The 23,199-nt window shown below is 51.1% G+C and overlaps 1 protein-coding gene, 1 long non-coding RNA gene and 1 other non-coding gene across 6 annotated transcripts; all 3 read left to right on the top strand.

Annotated features, from left to right (window-relative positions):
* The first annotated feature begins 24 nt into the window (after nucleotides 1–24).
* LOC103691261 (sperm flagellar protein 1-like) lies at nucleotides 25–6,295 on the top strand. 4 transcript variants are annotated; one of them, XM_008760018.4, is made up of 7 exons: nucleotides 25–314; nucleotides 716–827; nucleotides 1,589–1,718; nucleotides 2,130–2,331; nucleotides 2,675–2,762; nucleotides 2,845–2,941; nucleotides 5,989–6,295. In XM_008760018.4, the coding sequence occupies exons 1-7, from the start codon at nucleotides 179–181 to the stop codon at nucleotides 6,121–6,123; spliced, it is 900 nt and encodes a 299-aa protein (XP_008758240.1). In that variant the 5' UTR covers nucleotides 25–178; the 3' UTR covers nucleotides 6,124–6,295. The 4 variants fall into 4 exon arrangements, with proteins under 4 accessions (XP_008758240.1, XP_038957194.1, XP_038957192.1 ...); XM_039101266.2 differs by having other exon boundaries at nucleotides 2,130–2,327; nucleotides 5,989–6,040; XM_039101264.2 differs by lacking the exon at nucleotides 2,675–2,762 and having other exon boundaries at nucleotides 5,989–6,040.
* A 3,821-nt stretch (nucleotides 6,296–10,116) lies between these two features.
* Nucleotides 10,117–22,621, top strand: LOC120099956 (uncharacterized). The gene is made up of 2 exons (XR_005499530.2): nucleotides 10,117–21,530; nucleotides 21,656–22,621. It is a non-coding gene; the product is annotated as an uncharacterized LOC120099956 (long non-coding RNA).
* Mir202 (microRNA 202) lies at nucleotides 21,722–21,793 on the top strand. The gene has a single exon (NR_032736.1). It is a non-coding gene; the product is annotated as a microRNA 202 (primary transcript).
* Nucleotides 22,622–23,199: the final 578 nt, after the last annotated feature.

Raw genomic sequence — 23,199 nt, 5'->3', positions numbered from 1 at the left:
CACCTTAATTCAGCCGGGTCTTTGAACCTGGAGGAGGGCCAATCCTACCAGAGATCAAGGGAGGGCTAGGCGCGGTTAGGGCCCCGCCCCTTCCGGCTGTGCCTGGTCTCCCAGCAACGGTCCAAACCCACAAGGTTTCTTCCACTGCGTTTCGCTGCTGCAGACCCACTCCTCTGCCATGCTTAGTGCTTCCAAGCAGAGCTCTGCTACGTTCCTGCCAACGCCTGGAGATATTCACAACCTCTGCGCCTGGCTGGACCGGCTCCCACTCAGCCGCCCCAAGCGCCACTTGGCTCGGGACTTCAGTGATGGTGGTGCGAGTGAGGGCAAGGCGCTATGGGGAGGATGATGAAGAGGACTGACTCAAAGCTGAGGGCCACCCTTGCGTCCAGTCCCTTAGTACGGGTGTGGGTGTTAGGGGAACGGAGCGGTTCTTGAGTCCAAACTCGTGCTCCTTAGGAAAGGTAGTAGCAAACATGGCCTCCTGTGGCTCTTCCAGCTCCTCCTGGGCTCTCACGCTGTATTAGCTCTCCAGGCCATCCTACCACTTGGTCTGTCCTGGAGTCTAGGTACGGTGCCGAAGGCTCGGGGACAATCATGGGCTCCCCAGGACAAGCTCGCGTCCTTCCCACTCCATTCCACGCATGTGGTCAGGGATTACAGCTGCAACCCAGGGTCTTAGCGGGCAAGCCAAGCTCACCTCGCGTTCCCACAGTGCTGGTGGCCGAGATTGTGAAGCACTTCCGCCCTCGGCTGGTAGACTTGCACAGCTACATCCCAGCCTGCAGTACAGACCAGAAGCTGAGCAACTGGAGCCTTCTCAACAGGCAAGGCCTGGGAGCTCAGCCCACCTAGATTGACCCAGGGATGCTCTGGCCAGCTGTGGGTCTCTGACTGCCTCACTGTGGGTCCTTGCCTACAGAAAAGCACCACGACCAGAGTTCCTGGGAGTTCCTTGCTAGGGCAGCCTACCAGCTAACTTGTTCCCTTACAGATCAGTGGAGGCACGCTTTACTTCACCTCCCAAAATGTCCTCAGACAAGTCTCCACCTGTATGTTTGGTGTGATAAGTAATATCAAGAACACTCAGTCAGAGTAGGGCAGACATGTCCGATGTAGTGCCATCAGTGAGGGCCCTCAGGAAGTGCCTGAGCAGAGCAAGGTGGAGAACATGTGTGGGCACCCAGGATGCTGTATGCGGGAAGTCAGAGCCCCCAAAAGACTAACTCAGATTGAAATAGAAGCAGTGCAGGGCTCAGGCCCAGGTACAGTCTCATGGGCTTATGTTTTTGATACTGTTGAGTTGTATCAACAGGACTTAACAGAGGGTCAGCCATCAGAGAGATGAGAATGAGTGGAGAAAACATGCCCTGATAGGGCATTCTGTGATCTCCTGAGACAGCCCCAAAGGTCAGGAATGAGATAGGCGTGCCCCACTTGAGTGCAGAGCAAAATAGAGGCTCTCTGAGAAAGCTAGATGTTGCCCAGTGGCTAGAAGGCATTGCAGGGAGGACTGAACTTGAGGGAGGGCTCAACTCCCAGCCCTTGACAGTACTGCTTTGAGAGTGTACCCCTACCTTCTTTGTAGGAAAGTCTTTCGAAAGCTACACTTGTGTATCTCAGACAATGATATCCAAAGGGTGGTATCCAACAGGCCTGGAGTTATCGAATCTATCCTATGTGCACTGAGGGAGAAGATGGAGGCCAGGACTGTTCAGGTAGGCTCAACTGGTACAGCCATAAGTGTCTGCACATCAATCCAGCCTGCAAGTCTACTGTATCTTCAGCCCTTAGCACACAGTCAGATAATCTGTCTGTGTGAGAATAAAACAGAGAATGAATGTCCCTGTGGTCCAGAAAGAAATGAAGTCCATACACGAGGCTACAGTCCTCATTTACACTCATTCCTGATTTTCCTGCTGTCTGAGAGCTTCCCAGCCCCTCATCTCCTTCCTAGCCTGATCCACCTACCCTGGGGCAGTGAAAACACCTACGAGTTGCTCCAACTACAACCAACCCAAGCCCTTCCCACTCTTCTCCATTTTACACAATAACCCCACCCAGAGTACACGCAGACCAGACATATCCAGACCAGCTACACTTCACTTCCCAACTTTTGTGCTTTGCAGGACCCAGGACACTCTGGTGTGGATGCTGTCCAACCTTGGGGGGAGCTTACCTCCCACCCACATACCACTAAGATTCAAGATCCCAATGTGGATAATTGCAGCCTGTCAGAGCCCCTCTGGGACTTCTGCAGAGAAGATCACTACATTCCTGAAAGCTGGGCGCATGATGATCTTGAGCTCCCAAACCTTCACAAGAAGGCAGGTATGCGCAGGTGCACCCTGGGCCCAGAGGGGCTAGTGGGCTTCTAAGGAAGGCCTAGTACTTAGGGTCCTGGCTCCATCAATACCCAGAGAGCAACCATCCAAGGGGGAACCTGTGAACTACGCAGGGAAGCCATTATTCAAACAAGAGGAACATTCCTGAGGTTTCCAGGGCTATGCAAAGGGCCCTGACACCAGGATAGGACCAAGTCCTTCCTTGATAACTTCTGAGTCTGCTTTACCGGCTATGGATCATGTCCCCTCCCCTCATCCATATGTCCTGTCACTAGTGGGTGCCTATCAGAAGCAGGGTCCTGAGCTGATGGTGTCTATTTGTCACACAGGCCTACAGAGCCCTCCAGCCCCCTCCAGCACGAAGATCCTTCAGAATCAAAGGGATTTGGAGAAAATGGGCTGCTGTGCTTGCAGAGGGTGGACCTTTATCTCTCAAATTCTCCCTGCCCACCTCCTTATGACCCCTATCCTGGATTAAAGGTCAGTGTTTACCTTTCAGGGACTCAATTGAAGGGCTCTGGGATCACGTGGTCAGCATCCAGCAGCAGCTGGAGGATAAGGAGCAAGCACTAGCCATTCTGCAGGAGACAGTCAAGGTATGGTCCTATGGGGCATCCCTGCTTCCTAGACATTCTGAGCTGCAAGGATGCAGAGGAACCCACTGCCTCAGTTCCCCACTCCTTGGCTGAGTTTCTGCAGAGCGGGCACTGACCCAGTGAGGGCTGTATGGGGAGTGCAAGGCTCTGACCAGAGAGAGTCAATGTTCTTTAGGCATTCTTTAGATTCTTTAGAAATTAGTGACCTAGCAGTGATGGCTCAAGGCTTGAATACTAGCAGAGGTGGGATTAATCTCAGAATCTCTGTGAGTTTGAGTCTTGCCTGGGCTACAGAGTGAGTCCCAGGACAGCCAAAGCTACACAGACAAACCCTGTCTTGAAAACTTGAAGAAGAAAAAAAAAAAACCAAGGAAAGAAAACAGTCTGTGAGCCATTTCAGTCCTTCTCAGAGGCAGGAAAGATATGGTGGGTCCCTAATGTGCTCACCACCTGCCTCAGTGGTCTGTCCATACCAGACCCAAGTGCAGCTCAGGAATATAAGATGGCAGTGTGGTCTGGGGCCCATCTCAGGAAGCAGGTGCTGGGCGGACACTTGAAAGCAGGTAGAGTGGGATGCTGGCTGGAGACCCTCCTGCCTGCCCCCCACTAGCCTGAACTGGGCCTTGTCTTTCTCTTCATCTCCAAAAGCCAGGGCCCTCGAAACAACCCACCCGGGATCCTTGTGAACCATTTAGATGTGCACACCTGGTTTCGATGCACATCTGGTTCTATGGAACATACTTAGCTCTGCAGTGCACACCCGGCTCTGTGATACACAGCGTATTCTGTAGTGCACACCCGGTTCTTTGGTGTGTGCCTGGTTGTGTGGTCCATGCCTAGCTCTCTGACAGACATTTGGTTCTGCAGGCACGTCCCTGCCCTTGCACTGTCCCTTCCCTCTCCCTTTATCCTGGGGACACAAAAGAGCTAAGACAATAGGGAAGAATGGAGACTCTGCACCAATAGCCACAGGTCACAGGGGCTACCGGAAATTGCAGTGCCATCTCAGTTCCTGGTATGCACCCAAATCTTGACGAGTTATCTTCTTGTGAAAACAGGAAAGTGATGTGATATTATTGTGGCTTTGGACTTACAGAGCAGAAGTAGAGAGGAAGCAGTAAGGAGAACTGAAGTTGTTGCCTCCATCCACCCCGCTTGTTCACAGCGCAGCTCTCCCCACTGTTGCCCCAGCTCCTATGCTGGCCAAGGGAACTGTAACTTTTCACTGGAGACCCAGAGAGCAAACAGACCCACCTGCCACCTCAAGTTGACACTCACACAGCTTGCCATTTAAGGGTCGAATACCACTTGTAAATTGTCACAAAGTGAGACACGAAACTGGAGGAATTTGTTGTGATAGACAGGATGTTATCAAGCCTGTGGCTGGGCACCATGGGATGGAATCCATTGCTGGATCTAGCCATATAGCTCCCTGGCTTTCTGATTTGAATGAAGAGTAGTGAGTGGAAAGGTGTCCAGAACACGGGCTTTACATACTGCCTGTGAACGCAGCATCACGCTCCACAGGTCCAGGGAGAGACATTGTCTTTCATTGTCTGCTGTGAGGCTGGCTCCCCACCCTGATCTACATGCCTTCCTTCATACTACATGGGGATGAGACAGATCCAGTTTTTCTGCTTGAGGAGCACGGTGGGAATCTTGGTTTCTGATGGGAGAAAGTTTGGGAAAAGGTCATCCTTGAAGTAGGCATGGAGGGACCACAGATGCCCCAGTTGTGCTGAGGAGAACTGCTCAAGCTGCACCTCTCTCTCTCTCTCTCTCTCTCTCTCTCTCTCTCTCTCTCTCTCTCTCTCTCTCTTTCTCTCTCTCTCTCTTTTGTGAGGCTGAGTCTTGCTAACTAGCCAGAGTAGCCTGAAGTTTCAGTGATCCTGTCTGATCCTCAGGGATCCTCTGCCTCCCTGGGACTAGGATTGTAGGTGTGTGTTACCATTCCTGGCTTTAGCAGCCCCATGTTCATTCACTTATGTTTTAATTTAATTAAAAAAAATTATGTGTAGCTGGGCATGGTGACACGTGTCCTTAATTCCAGGATCAGAGGTAGAGGCAGGAGGATCTCTGTGAGTTCAAAGCTGGCTTGGTCTACATAGAAAGTTCCAAGACAGCCAGGACTACATAGACAGAGTATCAAGAAAACGTTGTTGTTTTTTAATTTGTGTACATCTGGGTATGTGCAGATGCCCATGGAGACCAGATGCATTAGACTCTCCTGGAGCTGGAGTTGCTGGTGCTTGTTAGCTGCCTGATGTGGGTGGTAGAAAGCAAACTCTGAACTTCTCCGAGAGATTACCAGTACATACACACTCTCCCCACCAACACCCTTCTTAATTTTTTAAAGACAGGGTCTCTCTACATAGCTCTGGCTGTCCTTGAACTCACTATGTACACCAGGCTGGCCTCAAACTCAGAGTTTGTACCGGGATGAAAGGCATGTGCCACCAAACCTAACAAGAGTATGCACTCCTAACCTTAACTACTGAGCTATCTCCACCCCTCCCCCTATACACACACACACACACACACACACACACACACACACACACACACTTCTTGAGTCATCAACTTTTGGAAGTACATGTTAACAGACAGCACAGCAGCCACATATCTACCCATCATCTGCTGCTTCTGCAAATATGCCCTGAGTAACTCTCCAACTAGGTGCTTGGCTCACAGCAAAGGCTCAGTCCCTCTGCAGCCCTGCCCTGCCCTGCCCTGCCCTGCCCTGCCCTGCCCTGCCCTGCCCTGCCCTGCCCTGCCCTGCCCTGCATTTGGCCTTTCTGGCTGAAACAGGGAATCAGGCAGGAGGCCTGGGTTCCAGCAGGGAACAGGAGGAGAAAACCCAGCCCTCCACAGCCTGCCAACCCTGTGAGCTCCTTGGGTCCAGGTCCTCCCAAAGGGCCTGTGGTCCTGTCCTGAACCACGAGACCTGGAACTGTACACTCATTTCCTAGAGGGTAGAGTTGCTGGAGGCCTGGCTGGCAGCTAGACGGACTTCTTTAGTTACTTTTAGACTTGTGTGCTCTCTGAAGATTTTGCAGATGAAGGTGATGAGGTTGGAGCATCTGGTACAGCTGAAGGACCAACGGATCTGGGAGCTGATGAGAACTGGCCCGGAGGAGCATCAGATCTGGAGGAGCCCCCATCCAGAGTCATTCAGACCTTGATCCTGAGCCCAACTGGAGCTTCTCACTGGTCACGCAGCCTCAAAGTGAGATGTGAGGTGCGGAGGCCGAGCACCTTGGGGCCAGAGACAAGTTTGGACAGTTTTGAGCTTGGTTCTCCCAATCCCCCAGTATCTTGTCATCATCATCGATTTGCTGCATTTGTGAGCTCAAAGTCCTGGTCTGTGCAGTGCCTCAGGGTCGCCTTGGAGGGTAGGTGGGAACTTTTAACCATGTACTACCCTGAAGTTTTGTAGAGATTCCACCGATAGGGACCCCTGGAAGATTTTGCAGGCCTGAGCCTGCTGGGCTTTTCCACTGCTGGGGGACACAGAGAGGAAAGTTGCTGGATAGGCAGGAGGAGAGGATGCCACACCCCTTCTAAGGTGGCCTGGTAACCTACTTTGCCCTGAAGATTTGGTGAGCCAGGTGGTATAGATGTTGGGTTTCAAGACCTGGATGCTGCTGCTAGCCTCTGGGACATCCTCAGCCTTCTGGACACCAACCACATCTGCAGACAGGGATTGGGGTGCATGTCTGCTACACAGCTGTCTTGCTTCTATATCCAGATGGAACTTAGATGGGGGCCTCCTCTGCTTCCTCATAGCCACCACTCTCCCTGGAGTCAACCCTCTCTGTGCCTATAGGCCATGGCTGGCTCCTGAAGGCTCTCAGGAAGTAGGAGCAGGCAGTTTCCGTCATGAGTCAGAAGCACGTCACTCACTAGCCGCAGGTCCTACCACCCGTTCTACTCTGACTCACTTTTCAGAGTTCCAGTCAGTAAGGCAGTGTCCCAGTGTCTAGCTCTGTCAGCACTGATCCCTGTGGTCAGCTGATTGTGAAAGCTTTGTTCCAGGCTGAAGCAGGGGACCTCCAGGAGAGTAGCCCTACTGTCTTCCATTAGTCCGAGCCAAAGTTCACCGCAGAGGGGGACACTTCTGTTGCATGGGGCATGGATAGGTGTCCAAGACAGAATCCTTCCCTAAATGACTGTAGACCCCTCCAGAGGGAGTCGCCACAGTACTAAATGTAAAGCCAGGCTTGTACCTCAGGGAGGTGGGAAGAAGGGCCAAGGGGCTCAGTCAGCCCAGGCCCAGACCTGGCCAGCCCTCCAAGTCCCCACCTGCAGTGATAGTTCAATCCAGCTTTCTGGGCCAGGCACATGCACATGTGTGCATGAACAGACATGCATCACACAAAACCACACATGGAGGATGCTGCTTTGATGGTCAGGAAGACTACCGCGGGCAGACCGATGCTGTGGACCTTTGTGTGAACGCATATGGGACAATGTGTGTGACTGTATATGTGACAGTGTGACACTGGATATAACTGTCAGGAACACTGTGTGACCGTGTACCCGACGCTCTGACAGTGTTTGACTGTACATAACTGTGTGACCTTGTGCGTGTGTGTGGCTGTGTACTGACTATGTGATGCTTTGTGGCTGAGACTCTGTGATTGAATGTAGGACTGTATATGTGACACTATGTCTGTAAAGTGGGAGAGCCAATACCGGTGCCATCATGATAGCCTCTAGATGGATGGAAGGATGCAGTCCAGGGGGTTGACAGGCTGTGGCTCCTACACTGGCCGCTCCTCCCTGGTCAAACACTGCCTCCTAGGCCTCGTGGACTGGGCCTGGGCCAGCACATTCTAGGCTTTGGGCAGAAAGAATGTAGCTGGAAAAACCAGAAAACAGGACTTCAGGTGAGCATGCCACTCCCTCAGGGAGGGACCCACTCAATACAGGAGCATGTGTTGTAGCTCAGGTAACAGGCGCCTCCGGTGTTTCATAGGCAAGACTTGGCTTGCCCACCCAAAGCCACATACCAGGAAGCTGGTGAGGCAGAGGCCTGATGAGCTGGAGTTCCCCAGGGATGAGGAACTAGAATACTCACTCTGAGGTGACCTGAAGGAAGCCATTTAGTCAAGCAAGAGCAGGAGTCAGGATCACAGTGGCGCCGACCCCACAAGATGCTGAAGCCTGGACTACTGTGATAGGTTTCTGTGATATGGCCTTCAGGATATGCTGACAATTGCCTGCTTCTCCCTACTGAGAACTCAATCCTGGTGGCTCCCTGTGCCCACAGCTCCAGCTTCCTCTTTCTCATCCCAGACCACGTTGTCATTTGACCTCTCAGGAACACCAACCACATCTGCTGTCTGTATGTCTAGAGTTTCTACTTTGGACTGTCTTAGTTTTATTTCTAGTTACTGTGACAAAACACCGTGACAAAGGGCTTGTCTCAGCTCGACGTGCAGGTTCCAGTCCATCACAGTGGAGAAGTCACACGGGGCTGAAGCTTAAAGGAGCTGGTTCTGTTGTGCCTGTAATCACAAACAGAAAAGGACCACAAACCTGCTTATGCTCAGCTTGGTGTCTTTTATACACATTCCAGGACCCAAACCCAGGGAATGGTCCCACCCACAATGGGCAGGTCTTCCTGCCACAATTAACATAACATAATCCCCTCAGACAAGCCTTCGGTGAAACTCTTTTCTCAAGTAAATCTAGATTGCAGTCGACAAAATTAACAATTACAAACTGTAATTTACAAGGCCCTGGGTTCGGTACCCAGCTCCGGAAAAAAAAACAAAAAACAAAAAAAACCCTGTAATTTAGGAGGTGAGGTGACTGAAGTCACTCTAATACAGCAGGCTGCTTGCCTCGGGGACAATCCTTAGGTGCTTGTTCGGGCTAAAAGCACCTGGTGTCTGTGAACTGATGAGAGGGGGAAGGGAGAAGGGGGGAGGAGAGAGAGAGAGAGAGAGAGAGAGAGAGAGAGAGAGAGAGAGAGAGAGAGAGAGAGAGAGGGAGGATTAGGGTGCCACCTGGAGGACATTTGTGGGGACTGCAGGTGTGGAGGCACATGCCTAATTTAACCCAGCACCTAGGAAGCTGAGGCAATTGGATTCCTGATTTACAGAACAAGTTCCAGATAATAAATAGAACTCGGTCTCCAAAAAAAGGAAAAAAAAGTTGAGGGAGTTGGAGAGATGCACAGTAGTTAAGAGCACTGACTGCTCTTCCAGAGGTCCTGAGTTCAATTCCCAGCAACCACATGGTGGCTCACAGCCTCTGTTATAGATCCAATGCCCTCTTATGGTGTGTCTGAGGACAGCTACAGTGTACTCATCTACATAAATAATTCTTTAAAACAAAAGCAGTTGAGTACAAATGAAGAATGGGAACCCCAGCCATTCCCATCTAACATCTTACCAGTATCTTTGGAGAGAAAATTCATTCTCTAGATTTCATGATCTAATTGATTTTCTCCAGGTCTTAGGGGTTCTTCTCTCATGGACCTAACATTATGTCAAGACAACTTGCCCCAGATTTGTTTTGAGACAGGGTCTCTGTGTAGCCCTGGCTGTTCTAGACCAAGCTGGCCTCAGATTCAGAGATCCACTTGCCTCCGCCTCCCAAGTGCTTAGATTAAGGGCATGCAGACTGACCCTGGGATTGTTCGGAATGAGAGGGTCATTATAGGAATGTCTTGTTAGACCCAATAGAGAAGTCCTTGAAGGACACCTGAGGCCGTCGCCTCCCACCCCTGGAGCAGCTACACCTTATCTTGAAAGTAAGTGGGTCCACTTGCAGCACACCCAGGAAGTGAAGACTGACCTGACGCTGTGCCTGGGTTTTACCCTTGCTCTCTGCGGCTGCTTGTGGAAATACCCAGTTCAGGGAAACTAGAGACTTTCTGATGAGGTACAAAGTGTTGTGTTTTATAAAAATATAAGGAGAGAAGGAATATGTTTGGTAGAGGTGGGGGATGGTGTGGGGGGAGGGGGTGCCTGGCCCATGCTGAGGCATCACTTCGCTCTGAGGGACCAGCCACGCGACGGTATAGAATAGAGTTATTCAGGGCATGGGGAGGGGAGTTAGGAGGGTAGTAGAGACAGAGAGAGTAGAGGAGTAGAGGCTGGCCATGAGCACATGGAGGGGCGAGGGGAATGGGGAAAGGGGGAAGAGGGAGCAATGGCAGGAGAGCAAGAACAAGAAGGCAAGAGAGGGAGGAGGGGTCAAGCAGCCTGGTTTACATTGAGTCAGGCACACCTGGCCGTTGCCTGGTAACTGGGTGGAGCCTAGGCGGTTTAGTTTTTGGGATAGGGTCTTGTTATAGGTCTCAGACTGGCCTCAAACTTGAAGCGTTCCTATTCACATGGTCGCCATCTCCTGGCAATCCTCCTGCTTCAGCCACACAGGAGGTGAGATTGTAGTCATGAGCCGCCGTGCCTGTCTTAGACAACATCTCTAGGGGCTGCAGGGAGACCACATCTCTGCGTCACTAGCTCACTCCATTGTCCCCTCTTGGCCCTTGTCATCTCCTCAGCGTTTCCCTCCTGCCTCACTCCGGCAGTTACACTGCATTCTAGGGGAACTGGCATGCACTAAACATCTTTACAGAAAGGAACAGAAACTAGCCCCAGGGAACAACACTTGCAGGACTTTTTACAGTCCCTAAAGAGAACAGACTTCATGACAGCAGGGTTGCACCCAGAACTGGAGTGAGTACCTAGGAACCGTTTCCCTGAAGTGATGACGCATGCAGAACTGATCCCAGCGAACTGACCAAACCACTGACCTGACCAGAACCACGTGCTCCATCAGCTCTTTAGCCTAACAACCCCTCTTTTTCTCTTTTCTGCAACATCGTAAAGTTCTCACGTGCTCCCTGAATATGGGCTCGGGTCACTGAACCCCATTATCTCTTCTACTCAATGTGTCCACTCTGGTGAAATACCATTTCTCTACCTTTCTGCACTACTGGTCTCTTTGATTGGCATGTTGGGAGAGTCTGCTCCAGGTTACCTTTGCCCTAAGATTCTTAACACTCAAGGACACACATGGATGTAAATAAAATGCTGTTAGACACTTCCGGTCCCTGGGCAGTGTCTGCAGAGACTTGGGAGTCTAGCTGAGCAGTCTCCTCATTTGCAAATGAGAAACTCTGGCCTCCTAAGTCTACCAGGGTTAAACCAGCAGGGGTTGGCTTCAACTGACGGTGAAGGTGGTTAACCCTTCGGCTGCTCACCATTCAGCAAGGATCAGCTACTCTCAGACTCTGGATGACCCCAAGTGGCCAGTCTGGGCATCTCCCTCCCTTCCGTGAAGGTTGCCGTAGATAAGGAAAGTCCAGTTTCCCTCATTCCATATCCTTACTCTTTCTGTTTTTTTCTTTTTTTTTTTTTAATTGTTAATGTTTGTTTTTTTCTTTACTATTGTTGCTGTTTGGGGTTTTGTTTTGTCTTGTTTTGCTTTTCAGGACAGGGTTTTCTCCTGGAACTCTCTCTGTAGACCAAGCTGGCCTTGAACTCACAAAGATCCACCCGCCTCTGCCTTCTGAGTGCTGGAATTAAAAGCGTGTGCCACCACCACCCAGCTGCTCATTTCCCTTTTAATTTCCTTCCCTTATCTAGAAAGGACTTGAGGGGCTCTTGATGATGCTTACATCAAACTGATCAGAAGTCCCCCGGGGAGGGCACCTGGGATGTGAGCTCTTCCCATGAGGACATAGATACAGACAACACAGGGTCAGTGTCTGCTGGACCTGTTCATGAGGTGCCTCTGGTGCTCCATGATACCAGAGAAGTCATTTCCAATGGAGCCAAGCAAGTAAACCAGAGCTCTCCTCACCCCTAGACAAGTGCGAAAGGCCCTCCCAGGACCTCGGAGTGCTTGTGCACTTATGTGTCCTGTCTTCCCCACCCTGCTCCAAGGAGGAGAATAATGAGCAAGAAGGAGGCTGGGATGCAGGTCCAGGATATGAGAGACCTCAGAGTGAGTTCTGACTGAAGATGGGAAACCTTAAAAGGGTGGGACTCACTGGGGGTGTGGTCAGCAGGTGCAGACCGTGGACTCTCAGCTGAGAGACTAGGTTAAGGCATGACAATACTCTTCAATCACTGGGTATATGGTTCTGCCTGGGTTAACTATCCTGCAACAATTTAAATACACTTTAGGGAAAACTGCACAAAAGTTGTGTAAATGAACAGCCATTGCTGAAACAACCCGCTACCACAAAATTTTCTATGGAACTCACTTGAGGAGCCTGAGAGGTGGCTGAGGAGTTAAGCGATTACAGATTACGGAGTTTGATTTCTACAACACACAACTGCCTATAACTCCAGCTCCAGGAGATCCGACACACTTCTGGATGGCCTCCTCAAGTACATAATTAAAAATAAATACTTTTAAAAACTCACTTAGATACCACTGGGTATCACATTAAACAAAACCAGACAAAAGCATCACTTAGAGCCTGAAAATTTCCCTTAAATTGCTTTAGGTCGAGCTGGAGAGTGCCAACAGACCTAACAGACAGGGAGGGCATCAGAGGCCGAAGCTAGGGATAAATGGGAGCTTGGGGACAGGGGACATCTTGTTTGAAGTGAGAGATGCCTGTGAGTCTGTCCCAGGAGGACCGCGATCCACAGTTACCCTTGGGGGAATTCTGATACTCATATTGTCTGGGGTTGTTTCCATAGCACCTCCCTTTATAGCACCTCTATGCTGCTGCTTCAAATGTTTGGGGTACATCTCTCCAAGGTAAATGCAAAGCAGTTGCCAGCAGGACCTACAGGACGGACTCCTCCATGGTGGGCATCTGTGAAGGGCAGGTCACTGCAGAAAAAGTAACTGAAAGACGCTGAAGACACGGTTTAATCAGTACAGTGCTTGCCGCACAAGCACAGGGACCTGAGTTCAGGTTCCCCAGAACTTACATAAAAGCCCAATACAGTGGTATGGTCTGTAATCTCTGCTCCTGCAGGCAGGGGTCAGGGTGGAGGGATGACAAAGACCTGCAGCTTGGTGGCCAGTCAATCTAGCCTAGTTGGCAAGCTCCAGGCTAGTGAGGAATCCCTTCTCAAAAAAAATAAGGTGGAAAACAATGGAGAAAGACTGTCAGAAGATAGCCTCTGGAACACACACACACACACACACACACACACACACACACACACCACACACACACACCACACACACACACCACACACACACACCACACACACACCACACACACACACACCACACACACACACACACACCACACCACACACACACACCACACACCACACACACACACACACCACAGCATACACACACCACAGCACACACACACCACAGCACACACCACACACCACACACCACACACCACAGACCCCAATACACACCACACACCACACCACACACCACACACCCCACACACACCACACCACACACACACATCCCACACACACCACACACACATACCACATGCACACCCCACATACTCACCACACATACACCCCACACACACCACACACCACATACTCACCACACACATACACACACCACATGCACACACTCCACACATTCACCACACACACACACACACCACCCACACACCACACACACCATACACACACACACACCTCATACCCCACACACCCCCAGACACCACACACCACACACCCACACACTACACACACACATACACACACAACACACATAAATGCACCACACACCACATACACACACACACCACACACACACTAAACACACATCACACACACATACACCACACACACCACACACACACATACACATACACCACACATACAACACACATACAACACATCACACATATACACCATACACACACATAATGGAGGGGTTGGATAGACACAGACTGGACAAAAGCAGTTGAAAATAATTCCCTCTTTCTGTACAATTTAGACTTTATGATAATGTCGTGTTTTATAGTTAGGAAAAGTGGAAATAGCGGCTCCTAATAGGCCTGGAAGAGAGGAACCCCACCCCCATCCCCAGGGTTAGTTATTCACGTGTGTTTCTGAAATACATTTTTACAAACTGAAAAGGACATATGCATTTATAAAAGATAAGAGCCCCGAAGGAGCTGTGGCTGTGACCAAGTGAGGATGAAGACCTCCCAGGGTCAGTGGTTGGCCTCACTGTCATCTTAACCAACCAGGAAAAGCCGGGACAGGTAGGTAAGGTGGAGGCTGGGGTGAGAGTCATGGACTGTGCTTGGCTTGCTTCCAGGGGGTGTTTGTTGACCACCCCTACGAAGCAACTTCACTTTGTCCTTTGAACTGGCTAAATGGAAGGAGGGTAGGTGGGGTAAAGACAGTAAAATCTGTCGGTGCTGGTCTCCACAGAGGCCACCCAAGACACCAGCCTCAGAGCACAGCCTGGGCAGCAATGAGCCACCTTTGTCCAACCTGAGACCCCAGAGCAGTGTAAGAGAATGAGCCACACCGGCCCACGGCAGCATGTCCCATCTGTGCCTGCCTGGAGCGCCAAAGCTGGTCAGGGACGGCCAGGCCCCCTTCCCCGACCTCACCCTCGTCAATCTGCTTTAAACCCATGACTCCTTCCTTCCATTGCCCCAGTGTACTGGTGAACCTCCCAACCTTGGGTACCCACCCCAGCCACCCCTCACCTCAGCCTCAGGACCACATCATGGGCTTGACCTTCCTACACTGTTCCACCATGCCTCCCAGACGTAGCTGTGGAGGGCTGAGGGGCACTGAGACCCTGGAATGTCCTTCACCCTCCATTCCCACCCAGCCCGAAGCTACGCAAGTCTGATTTTCTTGTCACTTCCCATATCCACGAATTTAATCCTGAGTCCCCATTCGCTCAGAAACATGCACAGTCTTTCACCAGACAAGATCACACATGTGCATGCAGCACAACCCTACATACCCACGGGTATATGTCAGCCTAGAGCTGGGGTCAACCTGGACCCGACCTGCAGAGAGAGATCTGGTCTACTGAGGTATATGGTTGCCCTCCATTGTTCAAGGACAGCATTCCCGAGTCCAACAACGGAGGAGCCATTCCTAGATTGTTCCAGATTCAGGAGGCACACAGCCTTTCCAGCCATACCAAGGCCCAGGGTAGGAGTTCCATTAACAGCATGGCCTGGGGACTCCCTGGAGAAATGACAGCTCTCAGCCTAGCCAGGTCAAGCCAGATTGCTTCTCCCTTGGCCAAGGTCTCCTGAGATGTTCTGGAAATTGGAGCTAGGAGACATGGGTACTGACTGGATACTTAACTGTTCTTCAATTTACTCTCAAGCAAATGTGGAAGGGGCCAGGGGTAGGGTCCACAGTCCCAGGCAATGCTGAGAAAGCCAGGCCTGAGCCATGAACCCAAAGAAGATCAAGCCTGCCTAGATTTTTCTCCCTGTCCAGCAGGTCAAGCAGACAAGGGCAGGGTTTGGTAGGGCCTAAAGTAGTGACTCCTCCTCGCCCTGGGAGAGCTTAGTTCATTCCCAAGAGGCTCCCAGGTTCTAGGAATTGGTGGAAGTAATCACTCCGAGCTAGAGTCCTGGGTCTAGACATGCTTTGAGTTTGGTGTCCAGATCCATGTGAATAGAAAAGAAGTCAACTAAACATGCAGGCTGGCCTGTATGTATGTGTGATATGTGCACATGTGAAGAGCTTGTGTGTGTGTGTGTGTGTGTGTGTGTGTGTGTGTGTGTGTTTTCCTGGGTACAGGTGTGCTATGTGTTCTTGTGGACTTGTGTCCTGGACTCCCAGCTCAGGTGCAGCTTTCTGACTTCTGGCCAGGTGCACCAGGGTCCCCTGGGGTGGGCAGGCAGGTGAGCACTCTGGACAAGGCAATCATAGTTCTTCTAGGGTTAAACTTGAGGAACTGTTTGCTTGGTGGCCTTGGAGGGCCAGCGGGAGTTCCCACGGCCTGGCCTGCGAGTGTTCCTGATTTGTTGGTGTGGGCAGGGGAGAGAGAAAGAAACATCAAGAGGCTGAGATTATTTCTCTAGAGGGAGTGACAGGCTCAGCCTTGAAATGAAGACCTAGAGTGGAGGCCACCTCCACCCAAAGCACAGGACCATCTGTGCTACCCCCACCCCACCCTAACCTCACACCAACCACCAGGTCCAGGAGAAGCCTGAGCCTCACTGACCAGAAACCCTCACAAACCCTGGGGGCTTCCTATAATGCTCTGCCTTTCCCAGCTGAGAATGAAGACCCAAGTCTGGCTCCTGACCTTAAGTCCACATTCTCTCCGTACACTGTATGAAGCCCACTAAATTTAGCTGGTGAAAATTCAGAACACCCAGTCAAATTCAAATTTCAGATGAGTGCATAATTTTGGGGTTCAGTATCCTCATAATGGGAAGTATTTATGTTAAGAAAGTTTCCATATTGCTTTCCAGGTTCCGGCCCAGGCCACGACGACATGGCTAAATGCACCAAGAAGGCCCAGATTGTCAGCAAATACAGAACAGCTGGGGCTAAGAAAGCCCAGCCAAGAGCACTGGCTGCTCTTGCAGAGGACCCAGCTTGATTCCTAGCACCCATATGTTGGCTCACAACCATCTACAACTCCAGTTCTAGGAGATCCAATACCCTCCTCTGACCTCCGCGGGCACCAGGAGAGTACATACATACATGCAAGAGAAATATTCATTCACAGAAAATAATAGTGTTGTTGTTGTTGTTGTTTTTAAGTGGAACCAGTTACAATGTCTTCCTCCAGAAAATGGTGGGTTGAAAGCAGCCAGCACATCAAGCACTCTTGGTCCTTTTGTGGCAAAACCAAGATGAAAAGATGGGCCGTTGAAAACCTGACACTGTGGTTCCTGAATGGAAACACTACATGGTGAGGCTTGGGTCTACAACACCACTTCTGCTGGCACAGTCAAGCCTACGGTCCGAAGACTGAAGGAAAAACCAGGAGAAACGCTACCATTTAACATGGCCCTAGCCTGCAGTAAATGAGTCAATTCATATAATTAAAAAAGAAAAAAACTTGTCCATGTTGTCTGAGATTCAAATCTGACCACGCTCTCCGTGTGTGTGTGTGTGTGTGTGTGTGTGTGCATCCACACACAGGCACCTTAGGCACACACTCGGAGTGCAGAAGATATTGGGTGTCTTCCTCTGTCATTCTGCCTTGTTCCCTTGAGATGAACTTTTATGGAACCTGAAATTAGGTTTCCGTTAGGCTGACCGGCGGGGTGGCCAAAGAGTTCTCAGGATCTGCCCATCTCTGCCTACTGGGATTACAGGAGCATGCACCCATGCCTGGCTTTTTTTCGATAGGTGCTGAGGATTTGAACTCTGGCCCTCTCAGTTTCATAGCAGATGCTTTTACACCCCCCCCCCCACCAGCTCTCTCCCTAATCTGTCTCCTGTTTACGTGGTAAGGCCTCATAGGATCAGCTGTTAAACTGTCTCAGGATGAAGACATCACCCCCACTTTGCTGGGCAACTTGCATTGTTTCTACTTTTATTTGAGAACTGTTTGCAGATGGTGTGATCCACTAACCTTCTAGGGTCGAGGGTCAGTGGTAGAATGTCTGCCTCACATGTATGGTGGCCCTGGGTTCAATCCCCTGCCAACAAATCTCTCAAATTCACTATCCAGGGATTTGACAAATGCACGTGGCTGTGACAAATGCTTGCAGCTGTGAGCAACACCTCCCTGGGCAACCTAGTATCCCACTTAACGTGTGTTGCTTCTTTTACCTACTGTTCCTCTGTTCATGCTTGTCATCCTTCCTGTGACAGTGGCATCCAGCTTGGGGTCATCCTTGCTCAGGTCTTGGGAGACCAGAGACCTCAAGAGCACACATCTTGGGTAAAGTTGCCAGGCTGCTGGGGACAGGAAGTTTATAATGCTCCCAGGGGACTGTCGTGTCCAGCACGTATTCTGGTGGGTGAAGGGATGTCTGAGCAGCACTGTGTGGTGAGCTACTGTTGTTAGGGGTGCAATGCTGTCACTCCCAGGATGCTAGTCCTAGGGAGAGAGGACAGACATGTTGGGGTGCAGGGCATGTTGAGGTGGTATATGTTGGGGGTCCAGGGAATGTTGGGCCACAGGACATGTTACAGTGTGAAAAACACTTGGGTGTGGGACATGTTTGATTGTGATGCCTGTTAGCCCAGGGGGCATATTGAGGTGTGGGGATATTGGGCTGTGGTATATGTGGTACATGGGCTGTGGGGGTGGGGGTGGTTCATGTTGGGCCATGAGGCATACTTGAATTTGGAGAATGTTGGTGTGTTCAGTATGCTGGGGTATGGGGATTTTGAGCCATAGGGCCTAGTGGTTAGGGATCATGTTGGTTTGCTAGACACGCTAGTGTGCAAGGCATGCTGGAGTGCAGGACATTCTGGAGGAGGAGCTTAACCTTACACTGTGGCCAGTGCATGCATGGAGGTCTCTACTGAGGTACAGTGGCAGGCCCTTTCCTTGGGAGCTTCAAGCAGGAAGTCCAACAAGGTTAAGGATTGACTGCCTTGGAGAATGAAGCCTGGTTCTATGTGAAGACAGCTGCAGCTCCCCTCTAGCCCCACCCCCACCCCGCAAGCTCTGAAGGGCACAGAATGGAAGGAGTGACTGAGCAGGCCTGAAGGCCACTGCTTATCGTCGGAGTTCCGTGCCAAGCACGTCCTCCTGATCCCACAAGGATACTTTCTGTCTCCTAAGCAGAGGGAGGCACCCTCACGAGTGCTAGCACAGGAGCTACTGCTGGGGGATACACAGTGCCCCTGACAGCAGGATCAGCTGATGTCTGGCTGCAGGTGGAGGGCTCATCGTTGGGGATGGGACGAGGGCCCCAGTCTAGGGCAACCCCTTCTGCCTTCAGGCCTTTCTCCCTGCCATTATGGATCTCAGCCTGGCGCTCATGGGCAGGTGGAAGCTGGGCTCAACATGCAGTAGGACTGCCCTAGGGGATCCTGGCATCCTGTCTAGGTCTAGAGTTCATCCAAGGAACTGGAGTGCTATGGAGGAACTTTGCAAAGGGGTGGCCGTGGGCTTACCCATTGGATAGCAAGTTCTTGAAAGGCACTGGGACACCAGAGGTCACAGGACCTTTTGTCAGTCATGGCCAGGAAGGCCAGGTTCAAACTAAAATCTTCTTCACTCTTAACCTCCCAGCTCCATCAGTTAGCCCCACAATACTCATAACTCCCTACGGGCCATGGGAAACACTGGGTTCATTACCTAGCTAATCCCTACCCTCCCCAGGTCCAGCTGAAGGGCCAGGAAGAGGACAGTGCCTCATACCCTTTTAGAGGGACAGCTGTTCCCACGCTGGGCTGTACTCCACCTCTCGTTGCGAAGCCCCTCTGGTCTGTACATTGCCTTGCTATTACCAAGTGTTGGTTTTATAATCTGGAGGAGAGGAGAAGGTGCAGAAAGGCAGAGGAAGCAGTTCCCTTGCCTGTCTGTCTCCCATCCTCTCTCAGTCTCCGTCATTCATAGTCTTAGACCCCTGCGCTCCCACTGCCTTTCTCTCCCTCTTCCTCCTTGCCTTATTTCTTCTATTCCTCTGGCAAATGTGAGGCCGAGGCCATGGCCCAAGGTTGGGGACAACACTGTAGCTGCAGCTGCAGACAGGAGGCAGCTTTCATGATGTGCCAGATGCAGACATAAGGGGATGGGGCCTCTGTTGGGGCCCTTTAGGCTCAGGTCCAGAAGGTTGGTTTTGAGTTATCTTTTTCAGGCCCACAAAAATTTGAAAGTGGGGCTCTTACCAACTAGTATCCCTGAGAACACTTCTTTCAACCCAGGGGACTCAGAAGTGTGTCTGAGGACAGGCATGGTGGCACATGCCTTTAATCCCAACACTCAGAAGGGAGAAGTAGGTGGGTCTCCATGAGTTTGAGGCCAGCCTGGTCTACATAGTGAGTTCCAGGGCAGCAAGGGCTACATAGAAGAAAAACAAAACAACCAGAAATCTCTTTCTCTCCCTCTCTCTCCTCCCCGCCCCGCCCCCATGGGTGTGGTGTGAATGTCGGCTTGTCTGAATTCTTGGGGCTACAACCCCTTCTCTGTGGAACAACTCTCCACCAGAACAAAAATCCATAGGTCTCTGTGGATTAGCCTAGGCGTCATGGAGTCCAGACCTCCAGCAGCCCCCACCCCCAGTCTTCCAGCCACTCTTTATAAGGCCTATCAGCCACCACTCACCACTCTCATGGCCAAAGAGCCCAGGTCCATGGGCATGAGGTAGGAGATGGTTCTCAGAGCAATATGGTCTGTAGATCCTGTCACTCCCAGAGTCCCAAGAGCTCTGTAAGCCCCAGTCCTTATGACAGTCCAGGGCCTGCAGTTCTCAAGTACTCACACCCTGTGCTGCCATGCAGTGGTCTGAGCTCCATCCTGGGCATTGTCAGGAAGGCTCTGAGCTCTTGGTCGTCCCTGGATTTTCATGTATGGGCCCATCTCATTGGACTCATAGTTACAGATGCAGCTTTAATCTTGCCTTAGCATGGCAGTGTGGCCTCCCTCTGAGTGTTGCAGACATTTGTCATGTGGACTTGGCTATCACCTAGGCATTACTGGCACTGACCAGTTAACATTCACACGCTGAAGAGCTGTGCTGCCCAGTCTGGGTGAGGAGTGCTGTATGTCTGGATGTCCTCTGTCCTTAGGCTCTGGCTCTGCCGAATGGAACAAAGGACAACACAGACAGGCCCAGGAACGGTAGCATGGAAACCTCTGCTTCCTAACAGCCTCTGACTGCCCACATTCTGGGCAGATGCCTGGTCAGGGGTAGTCCTTGAGACCCTAAGGCATGGTGCTTTTGTGCAGTCTCTGTGTGGGTATCCTTGGGTCTTTGATGTCTCTAAAGAGCCCCCTCTATGCTGGACATGGTTTCTGGCTCATGAAACCTTACAATCATGTCTTCTACACTCCACTGGGAGTTCTGGGAAAGGGAAAAGGCCCATGCCAGCTTTGTACCACAGAAAACCCTCCATGGGCTGGCCTTGGGCTCCTGGTCAGCACCCATCTGGACCCTCTGTATAGAAGCCACCAGAGGTCCAGGTGGGGCTTCCTGGGAGCTTCCCAGGGGCAAGAGTCTGAATCTGTTTTCAGTTAAATAGAGGACAGTTATGAGACACTGTCTTATAGACCTCAAGCCTGGCATCTAGCAAAGTCCAGCCTCAGGGCTGCAGAAGCACCCAGGGACACAGCTATCACTGAGCTGGGCAGGTCCAGGAGGAGGAGTGCCCTTCTCCCCGGAGGAGCAGTTCTTCTCTGTATGCATTTTCCGGGCCCCTGACGCAAGCAAGAGATAAAAGTGTGGAGGGGTAGCTGGCCAGGACTGACCCTATCCCAGTTCCTGGGCCAGCAGCCCCCTACCCTGGGGGCCCCATTGCCAAAGGACCTGCTTATTCACAGCAGGTCTTTGTGCCCCAGTCTCGCACGTGCGGGGGTGGGACGGGGTCCTTGGCACAGAGCCGCTCTCTGACCACACGGGACTGTGCTGGCCAAGGTCTCAGCCATGTATAAAAGGGGTGCCCGGGCTGCAAGCAGCAGGACTTCACCAAGCAACAGCCAAGTCCTCTGCCACTCCTTTCAAGCTCTGCACAGTTCTCGGGCCACCCGGTGCCCTCCGGCAGTCTGGACCCAGGTAAGACTGGTTTGCCTCCAGGGACACAGCCTGGGGTTAGCGGGGCTCTTTTTATCACTTCACCAGATGACAATGCCTGCTGTCCCTGGCCTTAGACCTAAGCTTTTTCTGGTTGTCTTTTGCAGGGGACCGACCCTTCTGCTGCTGCTGCCTGCAACTATCAAAGGATGGCCTGCACATTCTCGCTGGCTGTTCCTTTTTCCTATGCATATACTTCTTTGTGGATCTGGTCTAAAGAGGTATAGCGCATGGGAAAATGGAGCAGTGAGATCTTCCCCACCCAAACAAAGCATCTGCTTCCCGACCAGGCGACTTCTGCTTCCCTCCCACTGGACCCGGGGCTGGGTGCTTTTCTGTCCGCTCCAGGACACTGTAAGAGAAGAGCCACACTGCATTTCCGGTGTCTTAGGGGAACAGCGTTGGCCCCACCCAGGCAGACTTTAGGAACCAGTTGTGCAGGTGTTAAAATGGCGGGTTTGAGATGTAATGGAGGGGGAACTCTGGGGCAGATCCGACCTATCCAAGATTTTACACAGGGTATTGGAACAGGAACTGAAGTGTACTTAGGCAATCCTGGGGTCCTGGGGACCTTAGAAGAGGTGGATGGACTCAGGACTTGATCTTTGAAATTTTCTTTACAAGTGTGAAATCAGTGTGAACACATTTTCACACAAGTGGGTGACCTTGGGTCTGATGTTGGAGGAGGTAAAAGGACCGGCTGAGGGGTCCGTGGGTGGGCTCTGGGTTCAATCTGTGTGGTTTCTTCTCACCATTATTACATTTTTTTAATAATGGGTGTGGTTGATTTTTTTGAGCCGAAGTTCTAGAGAAGCTGAACACTCAGTGGCAGAATGCTCGCCATTGATGAGTGAGGGGCTCTTTGGGTTAAATTTCCAGAACTGAAAAAAAGAAAGAAAGAAAGAAAGAAAGAAAGAAAGAAAGAAAGAAAGAAAGAAAGAAAGGAAGGAAGGAAGAAAGAGAGAAAGAAAGAAAGAGGGAGAGAAAAAAAGAAAGAAAGGAACCAAGCAAGCAAGGAAGGAAGAAAGAAAAAAAGATCAGGAAAGCTGACAAAAATAAAATGTTTGGACCAAGCTGCTCTGCTACACTGTGCTTTTTCCCCATGACTGTGGTCTGATGTGTGTGTGTGTTGAGGGGGTGTGGTGTGTGCATCACACTGTGTGGAGCGACATCACTGGGTCCACACTGAGAATGTCACATCGAAAAATATCAGAGGTATCAATGTAGGTATTACAACTGAAGGTGTCACGTCAAGGGAAGGATGTTACAAGTAACACACTGGGGTTTGTCACACAATGGGAGGGACGTGAGGAATATAGCATTGGGTGGATGGACATTGGTAGTATCACACACTGAGGGAGTCACACTAGATGTTAGATATCACATTGGTATGAGGGACAATGGAGGGGTCACATCAAGGGAACAGACTGGAAGGTGTGATCAAAGCGTATAAACACAAGGGAATGAGGAGTCCCAGGAATCTTGGTAGGGCCCTCCCTGGGGGTGGCATAAGTTGGCTTACATTTTTAGAGGGCCAGACTCTTGGGAACTTGTTCAGCCAAGAAACAGGGACAAGAGAACCCAGGATTGGGAGACTTGTGGGTGTCGTCTTTAAGAACGGAGGAAAATAAGCCTTTGTGAGCTGAGCTGC

Source organism: Rattus norvegicus, chromosome 1, assembly GCF_036323735.1.
Source record: "Rattus norvegicus strain BN/NHsdMcwi chromosome 1, GRCr8, whole genome shotgun sequence".
NCBI lineage: Eukaryota > Metazoa > Chordata > Mammalia > Rodentia > Muridae > Rattus > Rattus norvegicus.
The sequence above is the reverse complement of the archived record's forward strand: the minus strand, read 5'-3'. Positions and strand labels throughout refer to the sequence as shown.

What these genes read in the sequence shown, in the direction of transcription:
- LOC103691261 (XM_008760018.4), top strand. Translation starts at nt 179, where the DNA reads ATGCTTAGTGCTTCCAAGCAGAGCTCTGCTACGTTCCTGCCAACGCCT. An exon ending in TCGGGACTTCAGTGATGGTG is followed by an intron (nt 315 to 715) that starts GTGCGAGTGAGG and finishes GCGTTCCCACAG; the next exon opens with TGCTGGTGGCCGAGATTGTG. An exon ending in TGGAGGCCAGGACTGTTCAG is followed by an intron (nt 1,719 to 2,129) that starts GTAGGCTCAACT and finishes TGTGCTTTGCAG; the next exon opens with GACCCAGGACACTCTGGTGT.